The sequence below is a fragment of the Perognathus longimembris genome, chromosome 3 (genome assembly GCF_023159225.1).
Source record: "Perognathus longimembris pacificus isolate PPM17 chromosome 3, ASM2315922v1, whole genome shotgun sequence".
NCBI classification, from domain to species: Eukaryota; Metazoa; Chordata; class Mammalia; order Rodentia; family Heteromyidae; genus Perognathus; species Perognathus longimembris.
This window is the reverse complement of record NC_063163.1, coordinates 65,065,156-65,085,869: the sequence shown is the minus strand read 5'-3', so window position 1 is coordinate 65,085,869 and position 20,714 is coordinate 65,065,156. Positions and strand designations below refer to the sequence as shown.

At 48.0% G+C, this 20,714-nt stretch overlaps 1 protein-coding gene across 6 annotated transcripts in view; it reads left to right on the top strand.

The window, feature by feature from the left end:
- Dazap1 (DAZ associated protein 1) overlaps positions 1 to 20,714 on the top strand; it is a 29,907-nt gene that overhangs the window by 2,905 nt on the left and 6,288 nt on the right. For 3 of the 6 annotated variants that reach the window (XM_048341765.1, XM_048341762.1, XM_048341761.1), the window contains exons 2-7: positions 7,783 to 7,823; positions 8,648 to 8,814; positions 9,088 to 9,153; positions 13,606 to 13,716; positions 14,975 to 15,023; positions 18,484 to 18,566. In XM_048341765.1, coding sequence (XP_048197722.1) covers positions 7,783 to 7,823; positions 8,648 to 8,814; positions 9,088 to 9,153; positions 13,606 to 13,716; positions 14,975 to 15,023; positions 18,484 to 18,566 — 517 coding nt within the window. Of the gene's footprint in view, positions 1 to 7,782; positions 7,824 to 8,647; positions 8,815 to 9,087; positions 9,154 to 13,604; positions 13,717 to 14,974; positions 15,024 to 18,483; positions 18,567 to 20,714 lie in introns of those variants that run through there. The other 3 variants (XM_048341764.1, XM_048341763.1, XM_048341766.1) reach the window with 2 other exon arrangements.

Here is a 20,714-nt window from a genome sequence, read left to right as displayed (position 1 = left end):
CTGCTCAATAGGAAACTTGTTTTTACTTTTAAGTGGAAAGCCCAAGATTCACTCTAGAACTTCTCACACTATGTTATCTGAAAAACAACAACAACAACAAAAAAAAAACAAAACAGCAAAGTGCCCATGACCCTGTGAAGCTCCCTCTTGACATGTCTTTTCCCAGTGGCCTTCCAGGAGGCCACTGTGCTTGCTGATAGCCTGTTTGTATGGAGCACAGATTGGAACATCTGTTGGTGGATAGGAGACTATTGTGTCTGTTGACACACATTTCCCTGTAATCTCAAATCTACTGCCCACCCTCAAGCAGGAGGAGGTATATGTCATATCCTTAGCACAGACCTGGGTAGAAAGCTCAGTGTCTATCCCCACACTAAAGAAGAAAGCTGGATGAATGGCTTCTCTTGCTGAGGTCAGCCTCAGGACCCTGTGTTCCAAACAAGGCAGATCAGAGGCCATCTTTTCTATCAGCTTCACTGTTAGATTGGAATCTGAAGGAAGCAGGCAACTGATGAGAGAGCAGAAGTGGGGTGAGGCACCCCGATTTATTTACATTTTCCGATATACTGTCAGAATATAGTCAGGCTAAGGAAGAAGGACTGGTGCTGGGAATATGGCCTAGTGGCAAGAGAGCCTGCCTTGTATACATGAAGCCCTGGGTTCGATTCCCCAGCACCACATATGTAGAAAACGGCTAGAAGTGGCGCTGTGGCTCAAGTGGCAGAGTGCTAGCCTTGAGCAAAAAGAAGCCAGGGACAGTGCTCAGGCCCTGAGTCCAAGCCCCAGGACTGGCCAAAAAAAAAAAAAAAAAGGAAGAAGGGGCTGGGTGACAGACAGTTGATGGGAGTGGTGGGCTGTTTAGCGTGTATGCACTGTGCTAAGTAGGAGAGATGTGCAGTCAGACTGATGAGTAGGAAGTCTGGGCCCACTCTGTCCTGCCTAACCAGGCCTGGAACGGTTACCACATACCCTCCCATCTAGACAGACATGGCTTTACAAAGAGTGCCAGATTCTGGGGCTTCATAATGAGAAGCTGTGGGTGTCTGGTGTCTAGTTGCTGGTTCTCTGTGTGGTGGACCCATGTCCCTGCTGCAGGTGGCACATGAGTAGTGTCTGGGCCACTCCTGCCAGCTTCTGTGGCGGAACGCTGTGTCATGGAACTGGAGGGAGTCCAGAAGATTTTCTCTGGTCCACTCTGTGCCTACCACATCACTGAGGAATTGTAAGACTAGGGACACTGGGCATCTTTGAGGAAAGAGTCACTGGGGGAAAAAAGGGAAGCATAAGATCTGGGAACATGGTATAGGTCTTTTGTGCTTCTCATTTCTAGCTGGGCATCGAGGAAGGGCAGCAATTGAGGTCAAGTAGCAAGGAGGATCTGAGTCTGTTTTGATAGAATTCCTAACTGAGCAATTTATAAAAGAATAGCAGCTAGGTGCTGGTGGCTCACACCTATTATAATCCTAGCTACTCAAGAGACTGAGATCTGGGGGTCACAATTCAAAGCCAGTCCATGCAGGAAAAGTCTGAGAGACTTATCGCTAAACAAAAAGCCAGAAGTGAAGCTGTGGCTCAAGTGGTAGAGTTCTAGCAAAAGAGCTCTGAGACAGCACCCAGGCCCCAAGTTCAGTCCCTAGGATTTGGGGATTGGTACACAAACACACACAAAAAGGACAAATCTTGGTCTTCCAGGCTGGAGCCTAGAAGTTCCAAGATTGCAGGATACAGGCCTCTGTGTGATAATGTGGCAGAAGGTGGCACATAGCAACAGCCATGCATTAGAAAGGAAAAGGACCAAATTTTCCTTTATGTCAGGAACCCTGTCATTTGGATTTGGTCCTGCCATGTGATCACCTCTTAAGAGGTCATAGTTAAAAATATTCGTTGTGGAGATGTTGGAGAAGAGAGCTCGGATCCTTCTGAAATGGTTATTCAATGGCTTTAGAAGCAGATACACCCAGAGAGGATGCCAGTGTCAGTGCCTGCTCCAGGTGAGCCAGAGCAGATGGTAGGCACAGAAAAAGCGGTCACAGTGTTAGGAGACATTGAGAGAGAGGTCAGAGATGATCCGTTTGAGGCTGTTATGTATATTGTGGTATACTCTGATGAAAGTCTCCCCCTGGCCACCAGTATGGCCACTGAGATCAAGAAGTGTTAACACTGTTCTCTAGTGCAGGAATCCTGGGCACTGCAAAGGTGCTGAAACAACACCCCTGGTCTCTTATTCCTCTATGCCACGAGCATGCTTGGTCATGATGGTTACACATGTCCCCAGGCATTGGCCCATTGTCCTTTAGAAGCAAAGTAAGAGAGAGAGCCACAGTTATGAACGTGTGTGTGTGTGTGTGTGTGTGTGTGTGTGTGTTAGTAGGGATATTGAACTTAAGGCTTCTTGTTTACTAGGCTTACTCTACCACTCAAGCCATAACTCTAGTCTGTCTTTCTCTCTCTCTCTGTCTCTCTCTTGAGTACTTGTGTTTGACTTCAAGTCCTTGTACTTGCACACTCTCCAGTTCTAGCCCCTATTTACCTCTGTCTAATAGGGGGGCTTGACTGGGCCTGGTACTTGTTCTTAGCTTTTTTGCTCAAGGCTGGCAATCTACCACTTGAGCCACAGTTCCACTTCTGGCTTTTTGCTTGTTAATTGGACTTTTTTTTTTTGCCAGTCTTGGGCCTTGGACTCAGGGCCTGGGCATTGTCCCTGGCTTCTTCTTTTTTTTTTTTTTCTCAAATCTAGCACTCTGCCACTTGAGCCACAGCGCCACTTCTGGCTGTTTTCTATATATGTGGTGCTGGGGAATTGAACCCAGGGCTTCATATATATAAGACAAGCACTCTTGCCAGTAGGCCATATTCCAGCCCCGTTAATTGGACTTTTTGCCCCAGCTGGCTTTGAACCTTGATCCTCAGATCTCAGCCTGAGTAGCTAGGATTATAGGCTTGAGCCACTGTTACCAGCTACATTGGTTATTTTCATGGTAGGATTTTGCACTGTGGACCAGGCTTAGCTACTATCCTCCCACTTGCTCTTCCCTATGTTGCTGGAGATGATAGGTGTGTGCCATTGGGCCCAGCCATTGTGCTTCACAGTAGCTTGGGATAATGAGCACCCCATCATGCCTAACCATGGAGTCTTGAGATTTTATGTCAGGATGACCTTGACCACAAATTCCCTGTCTCGGCTGTGCTCCCTTCCACCTTCCAAGTAGCTAGGATTACAGGCTTGAGGCAGGCAACAGGCAAAAAGGAAATGGTGCTGAGGATTGAACCCAGAGCCTTGTGAATGCCAGTTAAGCACTCTAGCACTGAGCTATACCCCACAGCCTTGGCTCTGTACTTAACTTTCTCTCAGTGCTGGAGTGTGCTGCTGCTGAAGTGAATAGTCCTTTGCTCTCTGTCCTGCTTCTAGTGGACTCATCCACATTTGCTTCTTGCAGCTTTTAGGACTTGCTTTTTTATCAGGTGCTGGCCTGGGTCCTGGCCATGAAGTTGTAATGCACTCCTAACTTAACTTTGATTGCCATGGTTTGAAGCAGGCTGTTCACATAGAACCATCTTGGGAGCTCTATGGCCTTAAAGCTGACTCTTCCCTTTCCAGAAGACTGAGTCTCATAGGGACAGGGAACTTAGCCCCAGTCATCTTGAAAGACTAGGGAGTCTTCAGGCCCAGTGCTTGACATAGTGCAGCAGGAACATGTGCCAGTCTGGGCTGCTAGTCAGATCTGCTCTTGAGGCCTTTCCATCTGTCTGGGCCTAGGTCTGTGATGCAGGTATCTTAAGTTGGCTGTGCCACTTTAAGGTGTCAAAAGTTTCACAAGGAGTTAAGAGCAGCACTTTCCACAGAAGGCCACTTGATAAGTGCTTATGATGAACTGAAGTCTGGCTGGGAGGGCCCTAGACTCTGTGAGAGGATGGGTGTTTCGGTAATGGTTAGACAGTAACAAGGCCTTTTCAGCCACAGCAGCATGGGATTTAGGGGCTTCTTGCATTACTTCTCCTTGCTGGCAAGGAGGAGCTAAGCTGGGGAAGTCAGGAACTAGCACAAGGTCATATAGATCATGTGGGGTCATGGTTTTGATTTCTTTTTTTTTTTTTTTTTTGGCCAGTCCTGGGGCTTGGACTCAGGGCCTGAGCACTGTCCCTGGCTTCTTTTTGCTCAAGGCTAGCACTCTGCCACTTGAGCCACAGCGCCACTTCTGGCCATTTTCTGTATATGTGGTGCTGGGGAATTGAACCCAGGGCCTCATGTATATGAGGCACGCACTCTTGCCACTAGGCCATATCCCCAGCCCCATGGTTTTGATTTCTATCACACCTTGGGGGCTTCCAGGAAATGGTGTGACCTCCCTGGTTGTATGTGCTTTTAAGGGTCCTCTCCTGCAGGAAGATGAGGTCCTTAGGTGACCCCACCTGAAGAGGTAGGAAGAAGAGTCTGCAACAGTCAAGATTGGTCCTGGCCAAAGAGGAGTCATTTGATGGCTCTGGCGCCCTGCCTGTCTGCACTGGAGAAGGGAAGGTAGCCTGTGCATTCCACTCCCCCACCAGGCAGGGTACTCCATGTTGGAGCCTACCTTCTGCTGCCAGGAAGCCAGAGCATTCCCTGGTTGCCCAGGCTAAGAGAAGCCCTTTGAGATTTACTTTGTGGCATAAGTGTCCTATTGTTGCCGTATAATATACAGAACAGAAGCTGGGAAGCTGTCTGTATGCAGGTTTAGTTTCTGCAGGTATGGTCCCTGGGACCAGTTTTACAGAGCCCCTTCCAGATGGAAGCTGCCCACAGTCAAAGGCTGAGCACCCAGTGCAGAAAGCCAGGTAGACTTCTGGTGATTTGCAGCCTGGGCATTGTGTTGAATGCACAGGATGCACTCCCTGGTGAGGGTGACTGGCTAGGGTTGGTTCCCTGCCAGCAAGGGTTCCCCCTTACTGCAGAGATGCCTTGTATAATGACTCCTACCATGGGCTGTGCAAAGGTAGACTCTAGCTAAAGAGCACAGCTTTGGTCTAATCCCTTAATCTGTAAATACCCACTTCACACCTTATCTCCTCACCTGTGCAGATTGCTGACTATGAAAGCCTGGTTCTGAGGGAGGTTACTTATCCCCTGGTGAGTTGGCAGCCAAAGGCTTTCATATTGTATTGAGTACTTGGAGTCCTCCACACTGATTTTGGGACTTGGTGCTGAGGATACTGAGCATTGCTTCTGCTGCCAAGGATGTAAAGCCCATCTTCTACAACTTTCTAGAACTTATTATGGGAATGTACCTCTCTTTCCTGATGGCCTCTTCCATCAGGAATGCCTTAGACACATATAAGACTTGAGGCAAGTCATGTAGAATTCTTCCTGATTTCACAGGTGACGAGAAGAAAATTATTGTCCATTCCTTAGCTATCGTCATAACTTAGGGTTTTTTTTTTTGTTTGTTTGGCCAGTCCTGGGGCTTGGACTCAGGGCCTAAGCGCTGTCCCTGGCTTCTTTTTGCTCAAGGCTAGCACTCTACCACTTGAGCCACAGCTCCACTTCTGGCCATTTTCTGTATATGTGGTGCTGGGGAATCGAACCCAGGGCTTCATGTATGAGAGGCAAGCACTCTTGCCACTAGGCTATATCCCCAGCCCCATAACTTAGTTTTATATTACTTTATACTTACAGAAAATGACAAAAATTTCCGTGATGTGTTCTTTATAGTGAGAACTGCCCAGTGTTGGCCCCATCTACACATCTTTCTTGCTAGGGAACCCCTTCCATACACACTTACGTATTTTCTTTAAATATTCTTGAAGCTGGGTGCTCATGGCTCACACTTGTAATCTTAGCTACTCAGGAGGCTGAGATCTGAGGATTGTGGTTCAAAGCCAGGCTGGGTAGGAAAGTTATAAAACTTAATCACCAATTAACCACTCAGAAGTGGAGCTGTGGTTCAAGTGGTAGAGTACACAGATGCTCAGAGATAGCACCCTGAGTTCAAGCCCCACTACCGGCACAAAAAAACCAAGTGACCAAAATGAGGGAATAAAATATTGGTGCCAGGTTCTCAGAGGTTCCGTGGCAGTTGTCTCAGCTGTGTGGAAATAGCATTTCAATGAGACCTGGAGTGGAGACTGGTCTGACCAGTCCTGCTGTATGGGATTAAGTTGCTTGGAGGAGGGACACTGCCACCTCACTGTTTTGTTTAGAGATTGGTGTTTCTCAATGGTTTCAGTGGCTATCACAGTGTCCTCCCAGAGGTGCCAGGCCTACAAAGTTTGGGCTCATAGCAGCCTCCTCTGTCTAACCCCTGTCCCCTAGCTGAATTCTGAAGGGTGTTTAGGAGACACATGGTTTTAAGTTAATGAGGCCTAAACCTGAGCTTCCTGCCTTGCTTGATCAGCATGTTTCCCTTGGAACGAGTTCTTACAAAGCTGTTTCTTAATGAGGTGGCTATGCAGACTTTTAGCTCTTCCCCTCTTCTGCTTTGCCCATGCACACTGCGCCAGGGGCTTGCTTATTGACTCCTTGTGGGTGGCACTTACTTCTGGTGGGAAAGTTGCTTTCACATTAAATTTCAATGACTGTTCTTTAGAGCAAGATAGGAACAAGTCCTGTAGGTTTGCTGTTGTGGCACTTTTGCCAGGGGCTGACTTGGGGAGGTTTGTGGTGACTGGTCCAGGGACCTGGCAGTGTCGGCATCAGCTACCTTGCCACAATCTCCCAGCACAGGTAGAAGGAGCCAAAAAGAGAAGCTTCCTCTTGGCATGGAGCTCCTGGATTACATATAGGGCAGTAATTCGATCACCCAAGCAGGCTTCTCCTGTTCAGTACAGTGTTGTTAGTTGTTAATGGGGATATATGTATAAGTCTGGCATTTTCAACAAGGCCAACAGATTTCTTTTGCGGTGATTGTGCCTAGAGGGTATTCTGGTCTTTGAAGATGGTCTAGTTGAGAAGATGATGGGGTTGACACATTGAGGCTCAACTAAGGGACCTTATTCTGAGATGTCCTCATACCTGGATTAGCAGGCAAGACATGAGAGGTGTGGCTGGATAGAGCCATCTTTCTGTGTCCTTGTTTGGTGGAATGTTGGATGACAGCCAAGGCTCTGTGGGTGGGCAATCCTGGAGGCCAAAATATGAGTGAATACTGTAGTGAAACAAGGTGAGCACTATCCCTGTTGCGCACTGGCCCCATCAGCAAGACCTGTGGACATTTACTCCCAGCCACTTTTATCTACTTATGGGCCTTGCCAGCCACAAAGTAGTGAGAAAGCTGGGCAGTGGAGATAGGGGTCCATCTTCTTTGCAAATATTGCCAGGCTGCCCTGTTGTGGGGATGGTGGCATAGAATCCTCTCTCTCAGTTTGGGGCTCCAGGGGTTCTTTGTCTTCTTTACTATTTTCCAGTGGCCAAGTGAGACATGGGCCCTCAATGTCCGATTTTCCTCGAGTCTATTATAAACAACCTCCAATCTGTTCTTGCCAATTTTCTTTCCTGATAGTAAAGTATTTGCAAAGGTAGGAAGGAGGTGTTCAGACCCTACTCAGCATGATTGTGATGTGATTGGTGCTGGCCTCTGCCATAGGCACCTTTCCCATCTCAATAAGGATGTGGCCAGCACTTGGGCATTATTTCTCAAGTCTGCCATAGCATAGACAAGGCTATCCTCATCACTGCTGAGCTCCAGAAGAGGTATAAATGAGCATGATTGCACATACTCCTTCCATGTTTGCCTTAGGACCTTGGGTGGTGGGATGGGGTATTCTTAAAGGAGAACTAGGTTGACTTAGGTGTGTCCTCTCCAATTGCAGGAAGCTCTTTGTGGGCGGCCTTGACTGGAGCACGACCCAAGGTAGGCACTGCAGGCCACTAGGCTGAGTGATCTCGCTGTTGCTACCGGCCTGGATTTGTTTGCACTCTTTATTTAATGTTTCTGTTTCTGGACAGGAGATGTCTGTCTGGGAGCTGGCTGGGACAGAGAGTGTATGTAGGTTTTGAAACTGCTGACCTGGTCCCTCTAGGCCGTAGGCAGGCTCTAAGCTGAAGCAGGGTACTTTGCACTGTGGGGTGGGCATTGCTAGGGCAATCACTGCATTCAGAGTCATTTTAGGATGCAGTTTGTGTTAAAGTCAACATTCCTAATGGGATATGGTGGTGCATTCCTGTAGTCTTAATTGGGGAGCCTGAGGCTCCCCTATAATAACCTAACCTTTGCAGTCAAGAGTGTAGCCAGGGCTGGGAATGTGACTCAGTGGTAGAGTGCTCACCTAGCATGCATGAAGCCCTGGGTTTGATTCCTCAGTACCCCATACACAGGAAAAGCCAGAAGTGGCACTGTGGCTCAAGTGGTAGAGTGCTAGCCTTGAGCAAAATGAAGCTCAGGGACAGTGCCCAGGCCCTGAGTTCAAGCCCCAGGACTAGCAAAAAAAAAAAGTGTAGCCATTTACCATTGCTGTGACCACTTGGTCCTTCGTAATTTACAACAAGGGAGTGCATCTGTAGTATGAGATTCCCCTTGTCCATTGCTTGTTCACATTTTTTCAGATTAGGCTGATGGGCTGGAAAAGGGCTATGGGGTGTGCATATGTATAGGTGCTTGTGCAAGTTCCAACTATGAGACTTGTGCCTAATGCTCTGCTTTGTGTGTGTGTGTTTTTGTTCCCAATTTCTGAGCAGAGACTCTGCGCAGCTACTTTTCCCAGTATGGAGAAGTTGTCGACTGTGTTATAATGAAAGATAAAACAACCAACCAGTCTCGTGGTTTTGGATTTGTTAAATTCAAAGACCCAAATTGTGTAGGGACAGTGTTGGCCAGCAGACCGCATACCCTGGATGGCCGTAACGTAAGTGTCTTGGCTCATGTTCTTCTGTCTTTGTACACCAGTCCTTAAGCTGGTCTCATCTCTGAGCCAGGATTGACATTTTGGAGAATGTCTTAATGTGGGGTGATTTCAAAGGGTTGTGCCTTAGTATTTGGACCAGCTATTAGAATAGAATTGGTAGATTGAATGTGGTGGTGGGTCAGTGTGCACTGCAGCTGGCTGCTGTTGCTAACACCTTCTTTTGTAGAGAATATAGATACCTGTTCACAATAGCTGGTTTGAAACTTCCTACAGATCGACCCGAAGCCATGCACACCTCGGGGGATGCAGCCAGAGCGAACACGGCCGAAGGAAGGATGGGTAAGGGGCCAGAATTGATATCTTTCCTTTGTCACATCTTTCTTTTTTTTTTTTTTTTTTGGCCAGTCCTGGGCCTTGGACTCAGGGCCTGAGCACTGTCCCTGGCTTCTTTTTGCTCAAGGCTAGCACTCTGCCACTTGAGCCACAGCGCCACTTCTGTCCATTTTCTGTATATGTGGTGCTGGGGAATTGAACCCAGGGCCTCATGTATACAAGGCAGGCGCTCTTGCCACTAGGCCATATCCCCAGCCCTGTCACATCTTTCTTCAGTCACATTTAAAAGAAAAATATTCCTTTCTCTGGTATTTTTGCTCATTAAGAGATTGACTCTGAAGTTGTTGAAAATTATACAGATTTAGCCTGTTTTTAGTGTTTTACCTTGTAGCTAAGAAAATTCTCACTAGTCCATCTTAAGGAAAGCCTGACAGTTTATGCCACTCATCATTTGAATCATTGGGAGCCTTTAGTTTGTCCCTGTTGACCTTTGCTTCCACTCCCCTCACCCCCCCATTGTCCACTATCTTTGGCTGTATTGACACCTTCAGTGTGAGAGTCCAGTTCTTCCCTCCAGCTGTCCTCACTTGTGAGCAAGGGTGGTAGTCAATTAAATTGAAGGTCTCATGAGGTGGTGGAAATTCTTTAAACTATGGTCACTGGTGCTTGGCTGAGCAAGACTACTCATGTTCTTAGCATTGCATTTCCTCTGTTTGTTTTTGTTTTTTTGCCAGTCCTGGGGCTTGGACTCAGGGCCTGAGGCACTGTTCCTGGTTTCTTTTTTTGCTCAAGGCTTGCACTCTACCACTTGAGCCAGTGTCACTTCTGTTTCTGTTTATGCGGTACTGAGGAATCAAACCCAGGGCTTCATGCATACGAGGCAAGCACTTTACCACTAGGCCATATTCCCAGCCCAGTATAGCATTTCCTCTATTTGCAAGGCTTGCCACCACTCACACCTCACCTTTTCCTGACCCAGGGATTCTCAACTACTGCTACCTGAACAATGATGGCAAAGCACACTGGCAAAGCCTGACAATCTGCATTTTTAGCAGAATTCAGTTGGTCTTTTCAAGTGAAGTCCTCTGGGCCCTTGTAGCTGTTTTCATTTTTGTGTGTGTGTGTATGTGCACGTGTGTGGGCATGTGCAGGTGTGTGGGCATGCGCCTGTGCATGTGCCATTAATGGAGCTTGAACTTGAAGCCTGGGTACTGTCCCTTAGCTTTTATGCTCAAGTCTAAGTACAGAAAAATTGAAAGACTAATACAATGAATACTAGAAATTTTTTTGTTGTTGTGCTGTTCTTGGGACTTGAACTCAGGGCCTGGATGCTGCTCTCAACCACTTGAGTTACACCTCCACTCCCAGCTTTTTGGTGGTTAATTGGAGATAGTCTTGTGGACTTTCCTGACTGGGCTGGCTTTGAACCATGATCCTCAGATCTCGGCCTTTTTATTTTTCCTTTTTTTTTGTGCCAGTCCTGGGCCTTGAACTCAGGGCACTGTCCCTGGCTTCCTTTGTACTCAAGGCTAGCACTCTGCCACTTGAGCCACAGTGCCACTTCTGGCCATTTTGTGGCTCCACTTCATGTGGTGCTGAGGAATCAAACCTAGGGCTTCATGTATACAAGGCAAGCAGCACTCTTGCCACTGGGCCATATTCCCAACCCCAGATCTCAGCCTCTTGAGTAGCTAGGATTACAGGCATGAGCCACCAGCATCTGGCTGGATTCATTGGTTACTAGTGTTTTGTCAAATACCTCTGTATTTAATACCCATCTTTGTTTGCATAGACACCCCCCATTTGTTTGTTTGTTTGTTTGTTTTGGCCAGCCATGGGGCTTGAACTCAAGGCCTGGGCACTGTCCCTGAGCTTCTTTTGCTCAAGGCTAGTGCTCTGCCACTTGAACCACAGTGCCACTTCCAGCTTTTCTGTTTATGTGGTACTGAGAAATCAAACCGGGGGATTTCATGCATGCTAGGCAAGCACTTTGCCACTGAGCCCCATTTCCCAGCCCCAAGACACCTTTTTAATCTAGTGGGTGCCACCTAACCTTAGATCTCTATACCTGGGAACATCATTCCTTCTGGAGTTCTGTATAAATGTCTGTAATGCTAGTCTTTTTAAATGGAGTCCAGAGTCATGTTCTGTGTAGGTTTTTTGTTTGTTTTGGGGGGTAGGTCATGGGACTTGAACTGTCCCTGAGCTCTTCAGATCAAGGCTAATGTTCTACCATTTGAGCCACAACGCCACTTCCGGTTTTCTGGTGGTTAATTGGAGATAAGAGTTTCACGGACTTTCCTGCCTGGGCTGGCTTTGAACCGTGATCCACAGATCTTAGCCTCCTGAGTAGCTACGATTACAGGCATGAGCTACCAGTGCCCAGCTTCTGCATAGTTAATAACATCAGTGTGCTTAGTTACTGAACAGCTTGATAAGATGTAATAGGCCTATTGTAAACTCCATAGCTGGTAGCTTTAGGCCACATATATACTTATGAAGCCACTTCCACAGTCATGGCATGGTGATGAAAATGTACCCCAGAATTCTAGAGGCAGTGTATATGTATGTGTATGTATGTTAGGTTTATTTATTGTTTGTTTGTTTGGGGTTTTTTTTGCCAGTCCTAGGGCTTGAACTCTGGGCCTGGGCTCTGTCCCTGAGCCTGTCTTTGCTCAAGGCTAGCACTCTACGACTTGAGCCACAATACAGTTCTGGCTTTTCCTATTTATGTGGTACTGAGGAATTGAATGCAGGGCTTCATGGAATTGAACCCAGGGCTTCATGTATGCTAGGCAAGCACTCTATCATTAAGCCACATTCCCAGCCCCTTATTTGTTTTGTTTTTATACTAGGGTTTGCACTCGATATTGTGATTGCTAGGTGGTACTCTACCACAAAGCTCTATTTCTAGCCTCCCCCACCTGTTTTTTTTTTTTTTTTTTTCTTTTCGTTTTTTTCTGGTCCTGGGCTTGAACTCATGCCTATCATTGGTACATTTCAAGCTTGGTTTTTGGTGATTAGAGATGACAGTATCATGGACTTCCCAGCCCAGACTGGTCTCAGACCCCTGAGTAGCTAAGGATTACAGGCATGAGCCACCAGCATCTGACTGTAGCCCCTTTTGATTATTTTGAGATAAACTCCCATTAGTTTCCTGTCTGAACCACGATTCTATTTTATTTATACTACCTTTTGTAGGTGAGATTACTGGTTTGAGCCACAGTACAATGGGGGTCGTTTTTATTTTGTGATGGTACTGGGGCTTGAACTCAGGTTCTGTGTGCTGTCCTTTAGTTTTTTAGTTTTTTGGGTTTTTTCCTTAATCCTAGGGCTTGAACTCAGGGCCTGAGCACTGTCCTTGGCTTCTTTTTGCTCAAGGCTAGCACTCTACCTTTTAAGATTTATTTATTTATTTTGCCAGTCCTGGGCCTTGGACTCAGGGCCTGAGCACTGTCCCTGGCTTCTTTTTGCTCAAGGCTAGCACTCTGCCACTTGAGTCACAGCGCCGCTTCTGGCCATTTTCTGTATATGTGGTGCTGGGGAATCGAACCCAGGGCTTCAAGTATACGAGGCAAGCACTCTTGCCACTAGGCCATATCCCCAGCCCCAGCACTCTACCTTTTGAGCCACAGAGCGACTTACGGCTTTTTCTGTTGATGTGGTACTGAGGAATCAAACCCCCCATGTATGTGAGGCAAGCACTCTTGCCACTAGGCCATATTCCTAGTCCTTCCTTAGATTTTTTTACTCAAGGCGAGTACTCTACCACTTGAGACATCTGACTTTTGCTGGTTAATTGGAGACAGGGATTTTCCTTTGCAGTCTAGGTTCAAACTACAGTCTTCAGATCTCAGCCTCCTAAGTAGCTAGGATTACAAGCATGACCCTCTGGAATCAGATAAGATGAAGTCTTGTGACTTTTTTGACCTGGGCTGCCCTGGAACATAGCTTCCCTGCACAGCTAGGATGACAGGTGTGCACCAACATGCCCAGCTTCACTGTTGAGATGGGGATCTCTTGCCACTAGGCCATATCCCCAGCCCCTGAGATGGGGATCTCTGAGGGATAGGGAATCCTCTCTATATCAGTCTCTCAGGTGGCTAAAATTACACGTATGAGGCAGAGCCTAGCCTTTTTTTTTTTTTTTAAGTCTCACTATGTACCCTTGACCAACCTTGAACCTTTAATCCTCCTGTTCTACCTCCCAGATACTGGAATTATAGGTGCACATCACTACATCCAGCTATGTTCTCACTTACTTGAAATATAGCTTTGCCAAAATGGTATAGATTCCTGTCTCGTTGGATTTCCAAAGAAGTTACTCCGTTTTAGGTACTAGTTGTATTCACCAGATTTCTGCAGTGTCTGGCTTTTAGCAAAAATCATGTGCCCAACCTGTGGGAAGTATCTAGGTTCTGCTGTAAACTAACCAATCCCCTTTCCTTCCTGACACAGCAGAAAGGACCAAGGAGCGATAACAGTAAATCAAACAAGATCTTTGTCGGTGGGATTCCCCACAATTGTGGCGAGACAGAGCTCAGGGAATACTTCAAGAAATTCGGAGTGGTGAGTTCCTTGCAACTGTGAAAGTGGCTGGCCACAGAGGCCTTCTCCAACTTCTGGGAGCCTAGGAGCCCCTGAGTGTTCCCTGACATTATTCCCACTCTGGAGACCCTATGCCATTGAAGACTCCAGTGGTGTTTTTCTGTGGCTTCTCCAAATGGTTATAAGTTAAGCAGTAGGATTTATAGGTGCCCTTTGGAATCTTAAAGTTATCAACCTGTGAGGTGTCAGATGATGGTGCTAGAGAGCAATGGGGTTGGACTCAGGGGGATCTAGCCTGGGCCTGAGAAGTATGCCATCCCTTGGTGCTAGAGGGATGGTTCTAGACAAGGCCCACCCTCAACATGGCCTCACCTGGACACTCTAGGCCCAAGACAGAGTGCCACTGTATGAACCACCTGCAGTAAGACTGGGCCTGCCCTGGGTCTGTGGCCATCCTGGGCCCTTGCTCAGTAGAATGCCACAGTTTGAAAGTACTTACAGTACTTACATCAGCTTCCTGGCCAGCATCAAAGATGTCTGACCCACTTCTTGCCTGACATCAGAAAGTGCAGAGTGCCTCCCAGTGAGGTTTGCTTTCTGGAAAAGGCTAAGTCCTTTAAAGTTCCTTGTGGAATTTCAACTCCAGTCATTCATACCAAATCTCGGTGACTTATAGCCGGTGAGCTGCTCAAGTTCAGCAAGTGCTGGGACTCTGTGCTGGTAAGGCCTGCGCTTGAGGAGGCACACGTCTCATCTGGCTGTCAGCCATAGCCTACCTGCTTGCTCTGGGTGCATTGTGTGTCTGTTGGTGTACCAAAGGACACTCGACTGGGCCCGGAGGGGAGTGCAGAGCAAGCCAATGCCAAGTGTGTTGAAGGCTGAACATGCCTCACTTCCCTAAATATGAACCCAAGGCTGCCAATGGGGTCTCTGCGCCTCATCCCTACTAGGGTCTGTGACCAGGGTCATGTTTACTTTATCTGCCTCAGCAAACCCCTTGTGAGGCAGCGGTGTGTGCTTTGTGACTGGGTTCACACACAGTCCTGGAACCCAGCAGGGGAGGGGCAAGCAATGTCCACTATTCCTGAATCTTCCTGATGAGTACTGGGGCTCCTGTCTGTTTGTTCCCAGATAATAAATCCTATAAAACTTTTGCCCCAGAACTTCCAAATCTCAAATTGGGTTGTTCCTAGAAGTTGTGGCTCTGGAATTTGTCAGATGGAGGCCTGGCCTGGCCTCATCATGGCACAAGGGCTTCATGCTACCCTCTCCCTTACAGGTAACTGAAGTGGTCATGATCTATGATGCGGAGAAGCAGAGGCCTCGAGGTAACGGCAGACCTAGTTTATCCTGACCCATGTTCTTCCCCTCAGATGGCAAACTATCTCACCTTTAGACAGGCTAGGTGGTCAGCAAGCATTGCTCAGTGAGGACGAATTGGAGACACCCACTAAAACCTAGGCTCCTCCCACGTGGCTCCATTCCGCCCGTCTGTGCTTCCCTGGGTCAGACAGCACTCAGTTTTTGGCTTGTTCTTGTGACATTTTTACCACCTGATGTGAATCTCTACATAGTTTCTGTTTTTAAATGTCTTCTAGAAGAATGTTGTTCTTCTGCCTGAGCTTCTCATGCCCATCGTCTAGGTCCTTGCCAGTGTGGCTAATTCCTTCCAACTGCCTCTTCCAGCTTGGCTTGGACCCTGAACTACCTCTATCCATCCCATGCTTTTTTATTCTTTGTTTTTTTAGTTGTCTGTTTCCCCCCCACCCCGCCCCCTTGTCAGAGGGCAGGTGGGAGGAGGGTGAGGTGCCACCTCAGGTTCCTGTGTCATTCTTTGAGCTTTCTGCCCATCCACACTGGTTTGGGAGCCAGTGATGGCACCCACTTTCATGGCCTTTTTTTTTTTTTTTTTGGTATGTGTGTGTGGCTGCTGTTTGTCACTGCCCCTATGTTTTGACTCATCTGCTGCTTTTAGACCATCCATGTGAGCAGACTTGCCAGCCTGAGGTCTGCACAGCAGCTCTGGGCCCATGTCCCCTCATGCACCATTTGCCCAAGGTCAGATGCAGGCAGCCCTGTAGTGCCAAGTGGTGCCAGCCCGCAGCATGCGCCCGCCATGCTGGAGAATAGTTTGCCATTTGAGCCTCTGCCCTCCTTTATCCCATGGAAAGGGGTTGTATTGCTCACTACATGTGATTAAGCTGTTAAGTCTTAGTCCTAATTTAACATAGACATACATGCTTAGTGATATACTTAAGTGTTCATAGTAAAGTACAGTAATGTTAAGTAAGATGTTTTCTCCTTTTCTCTCTGTGAATTGTGATTAACGATGTCTCTTTAGATTTCTCTTCTCCAGGTGCTAAGTTATATCACACAGGTACAGGCCCGTCCCGCAGTCAGAGGAGGGAGCGGCTTTGCTCCAGTGGGGTGTAAACGAAGTTTCAGTGTGTTTCTGTCCCGCTGCCGCCTCTTGACAGACAGATCGTTCCTAGACAGCCCTCCCTGGGCTCCTTACCCACGACCCACCGCCTCTTGCACTGTAAACGGACCAAGTCAGCCCTGTGGCTTCAGATATTCCTACAGTTTGAGAAAATGTCAACTTTTTAATATGTTGTTCATCACCTATGTTGTGTTCCAAATACTGCCTCTGATCTTGTGAAACCTTGGTGCACGGAAATCTGATGGCTGCTCTTAGGGGTTCCTGTCCCCTGTAGCTGTGCAGAGCCAGCTGCCTGCTCACTTGCCACCCCTGTCCAGCTGCTGGGTGAGGCTGCTGTGGCTGACCCATGCTGGTGGAGGGGCAGTGGCAGGAGCTGGCATAGGGAGCTTTAGGGCTGGCCCATGGACCTGCCTGTGTTCCCTGAGCTCAGCCATTGGGCTTAGAGAGTATCCCTGTGGGTGCCAGATAGCAGAGGGTAGATCAGGAGATCTCCCAAACAGCAAGCTCCTGTCTTCTTGGCTTTTCAGTCTTTGGGATTGTTCTGTCTCCCTTTCCCCTCTGGCTCCCCTTCTTGGTTGACTCAAGATACTAGTGGACATATCCCTGTATGTAGGAACCTTGCTGTTTTTCCACCACACACTATCTCCATGTGTTAAAACCCCTGTGCTGCACAGCAATGCCCCTAGGCCCTCCCCCATGCCCAGTCTTCTGGCCTGCGTTCACTCAGCCTGCTGCCTCCACTCACCTCACTTCCCTTTGTATCTGGGTTTTATATCCCTTCAGCCTCTGGTTCCTGTGTGCTTTGCCTTCATGGTTTCACTTCCTTCCCTGCCTGTACTATTGTGACATCTGTGCATGTACACACATGCATAGGCACACACATGTGCACAGAGAAAAATCAGAAGGCTCCTGTGCCCCAGTCCCTTCGCTGGTAATCTCTGAAATCTGTTTCCTTAGCTACCTTTCCTTCCCTGTTTCCATCCTTCTCCTGGCCACAGTTTACTCATAATTTTTCTATCTGGTTTCTGCTGATTGTAGTCCCAAGCATTCCTTTTTCATCAGCTTGAGAGGCCTCATTGATGGGCTGCTCCTTCCTCGGGACCTCCATGTCTGCTTGAACCCCCACAGCCATTCTCTACTGGCTCCCACCTCTGTCCTGGTAGGAGGTAGTGCTTATGTCATGCTGTCCCTCTGCCGTGGATGCCTTGGAGTCCTGCTCCTACCACAGGACTGAGTGGGCAAGACCTCTTCTCAACCTGTTTCTCAGTTCTTCCCAACCAGCCTTTCCCATGTCTGTCTTCGGTTCTGCTGAGGTCTTCCGGCAGTGGTCTGCTTTCACTTCTTTGTGCCCAAACACTGGTCCATCCGGAGGTGCTAGTGCTCGTCGGGTGACCTCAGAGGCCCAGTTTACCTGGCAGGTCTCGCTGCACTCAAGACCCAGAGGCTGAAGGCTCTGGTTACTCCTGTCCATAGAGGACAGGACACGCCCCTTAGCTGGGTAGCCGCACTCGCCCCAGACCAACCAAACTTCGTTTATACTGCCACTTTCTTGTGTTTGGGAAATGCTAAATTTTTTTTTCCTTTAAAATTTTCTTTTTTGATTACATGTGCCTCTTGCTCTTGCTGCTGACAGCAGAATTTGACCTGCTGGAACCCATTGTGGCCTGTATCTTTGTGTATTACCTATTTATTTATTTATTTATTTATCTATAATACATATATGCATATAAGCATAGTTTTATTTATTACCTCTGATAGGACTCCTTGGGCTTACCCAACAGTGTTGGGTAAGCTTAGCGAGGCGCTCACTGTGATAGAAACTGTACTCTGTTAACGCTTTAGAATGATGTATGGCTGCTGTCAGCACTAGCTGCAAAGCAAATTGCAAGCCAAGGGGGAGAACCTGGGTTTCAGAAAAGCAGAAATGCACCCACATGCACACTCAGTGGCTCTCCACATGGGCTTTCTTGGACCCTGGCACTTGTGCTTGTCCTCAAGATGCAAGCCAGAGTAGGGCAGCCCAGGCCTGGAGATGTGTAGGAATTCCCTTGAGGGCTTACCAGCCATCTTGGCTGCTGCTCTCTTAAGATGTGCCCCCTAGGTTCACATGTGTCCTCACCCAGAACCCCCACCCTCAAGTATTTGGGTAGAGACCTCAGTCAGCCCTTTGGGGAGTGCGGGCTTCAGTCCGTCCACTCTGTTGGGAGCCTGATCCTAGGCCACAGCCTTTGCACATAGGCTTAGCTGAAACCTGGGCTCGATCCCTTGGTCCGTCCCTAATACTGTTCATCATCCTGTTTTGTGTCACAACACCCTGCTACCTTGATTCACTCTTCGTCGTTGGCTAGGTTTTGGATTTATTACTTTCGAGGACGAACAATCAGTGGACCAGGCTGTCAACATGCATTTTCACGACATCATGGGCAAAAAAGTGTGTAGTTGTAGTTTTATTTTACCTTAAGACCAAACCAAGTCTTAGGCAACTTAGGGGTTTCACTGGAAAGGAAAATTCCCCAACAGAAAGTTCACCTGTGAGTCCTTGGTTATGAGGCTAGGTCCAGTCCGCCATGTGGTCTAGCCTGTCCAGAGTGGGCATTGTCTCCTGGCTTTACTCCTGGAGTGGCCCCCTTCCCTAGTGGGTGTTACTGGGCAGCCTGGGAAGAAGCAGATGAGTGGAACTGGGGAGGTGGTATGGGCCGGCTTGCTTCCAGTGAGATCGCAGCGTTGCCTCAGGCTTGGTTTCAGTGACCACTCCTTCAGATGTGGCCCCCAGCCCCTTTGTAATGGTGACCTGGAATGTGATGAGCAAGGGCCTCTGAGAACCGAGGTTCCACTTAAAACCGAATGAAATGTGAAAACATCATGAAGGATTGGTTTTTAATTTGGTCACTTACTGTGAAACTCCGGGACCAGCCACATGCTCTCGATAGCACTTAACCACGTGCAGTCAAGTGACCTCTGGTGTTTTGTCTTCATACTGTGTTGCTGCCAGAGCCAAGCAGGGACAGGATGTAGGGCTGGCTCCTAAACCGTAGCTTCCTGAGACCCTAGCTCTGACGATTTAAGTGTGCAGTGAGTGCTTGGTAGCCTGCTGCCTCATGGAGTTACTTCCCTCATTTGTGAGGCTTCCCAGAAGCCCTCTCTGTGCTGAGCCACCCGAGTGCTCCTGCCATACAGCTTCTTATCAGGGTCTAGCCCTCATGATACATGGCCACGCCTGTGTGTTACCTCTGTCCTGCAGGAGTGGGATGTTACTGCAAACTGCCTTCCTTTCACTTGGGCCTCACTGGAACAAGAGACAGAGCTTGTTGTGACATCCCTTGCAGTGTGTGGTTTAAAATTAGCATGCAGATTGCAAGGGACAGGACAGTTTATGAGCAGAGTTCAAAGGAGCCTCAGTGCAGTGTGTTAGAGTCCTGTGACATTGAAAATTCGGAGAAAGCTGATTTTGTCCCGGGGCACCTCCCCTGGACCCCCCCCCCCCCCAAAGCTAGGTTGGCAAAGGTGACCTTGGTTCAGTCAACTTCTGAGCTAGACTGACCGTGTTCCATCACCCATTGCTGACCTTGGCTACTCACCCTTCAGGTAGGGGCTAAGGTGCTGTATCCTGTGTTCTGATAGGAAAGGGCGAAGGGTTCTTTTAAATTACAAGGACTGCTTTGCTCTGTAAGCAGGAACTGAATTCCCCTAAGGAGTGTGTGTGGGAAGACTCATTAATTTTGAGTTCTTTGAAATGGGTCCCTTGTTCCTGCTCTATCGTTGCCCTTAGCTAACGGGATTTTGTTCCCACCATACAGAGTCTCCTTGGGCGAGCGTGGGGCAGGTGGGGGGACTCTGCCTCTGGGGTGCTTCCTGTTTGTTCTCTAACATGAGAACTGAAGGAATTCTGAATGCATAATGCTTACCTCTCCAGACTGAGACCCTAAGGATGACTCCAGGTGGACCCATTGTCTCTTTATTCTCATTGCAATTTATCATAAAAATAGTCAGGATCAGAAGCGGAGGCAGCTCTGGAATGGGGCCTTTATGTTGTCAGTCTGCCCATATTTTAAAGGATGCATAGAGCAAGGTCGCTACTGTCTGAGCATAAGTAGGTCAGGCATGGAAGCGCCATTGTCCTTAGTTCAAAGGCTGTGGCTTGCAGCCAGTTTCAGGAAGAGGTCTAGGCTGCTGTCTTAACACAGTATGAAGATTGCTTACTGGTTCAAATGTCCATTTTATTGCATGTCCGTTTACTTTTTTTGTTAGATGTAATGTAAGATTCTCTTCCCACATCCATTCCCTCTGACATTCCTTTTGAGTTAATTGAGAGTCTTTAAGCATTAGCCTGGGGAAGGTAAGTCTTTATCTTCCATTAGACATTTTAAATAAAAATCTAAGTCAAAACCAACTGTGTTTCTCAGGTATGCGCTAGGTTCTGGGGTGGGGTGGGCTGCAGCCCCAGCATGGGGCTGAGAGGGTGTTGGCCCTTTGTTTATGCTTGAAGGAGGGCATTGATGGCCTAGCAGAGGCCCTGGGAGGGAGGCCCGGCTGCTGCACGGGTCCACTGAAGGTTCTTGGCTCCTCCTACTGCTCGCAG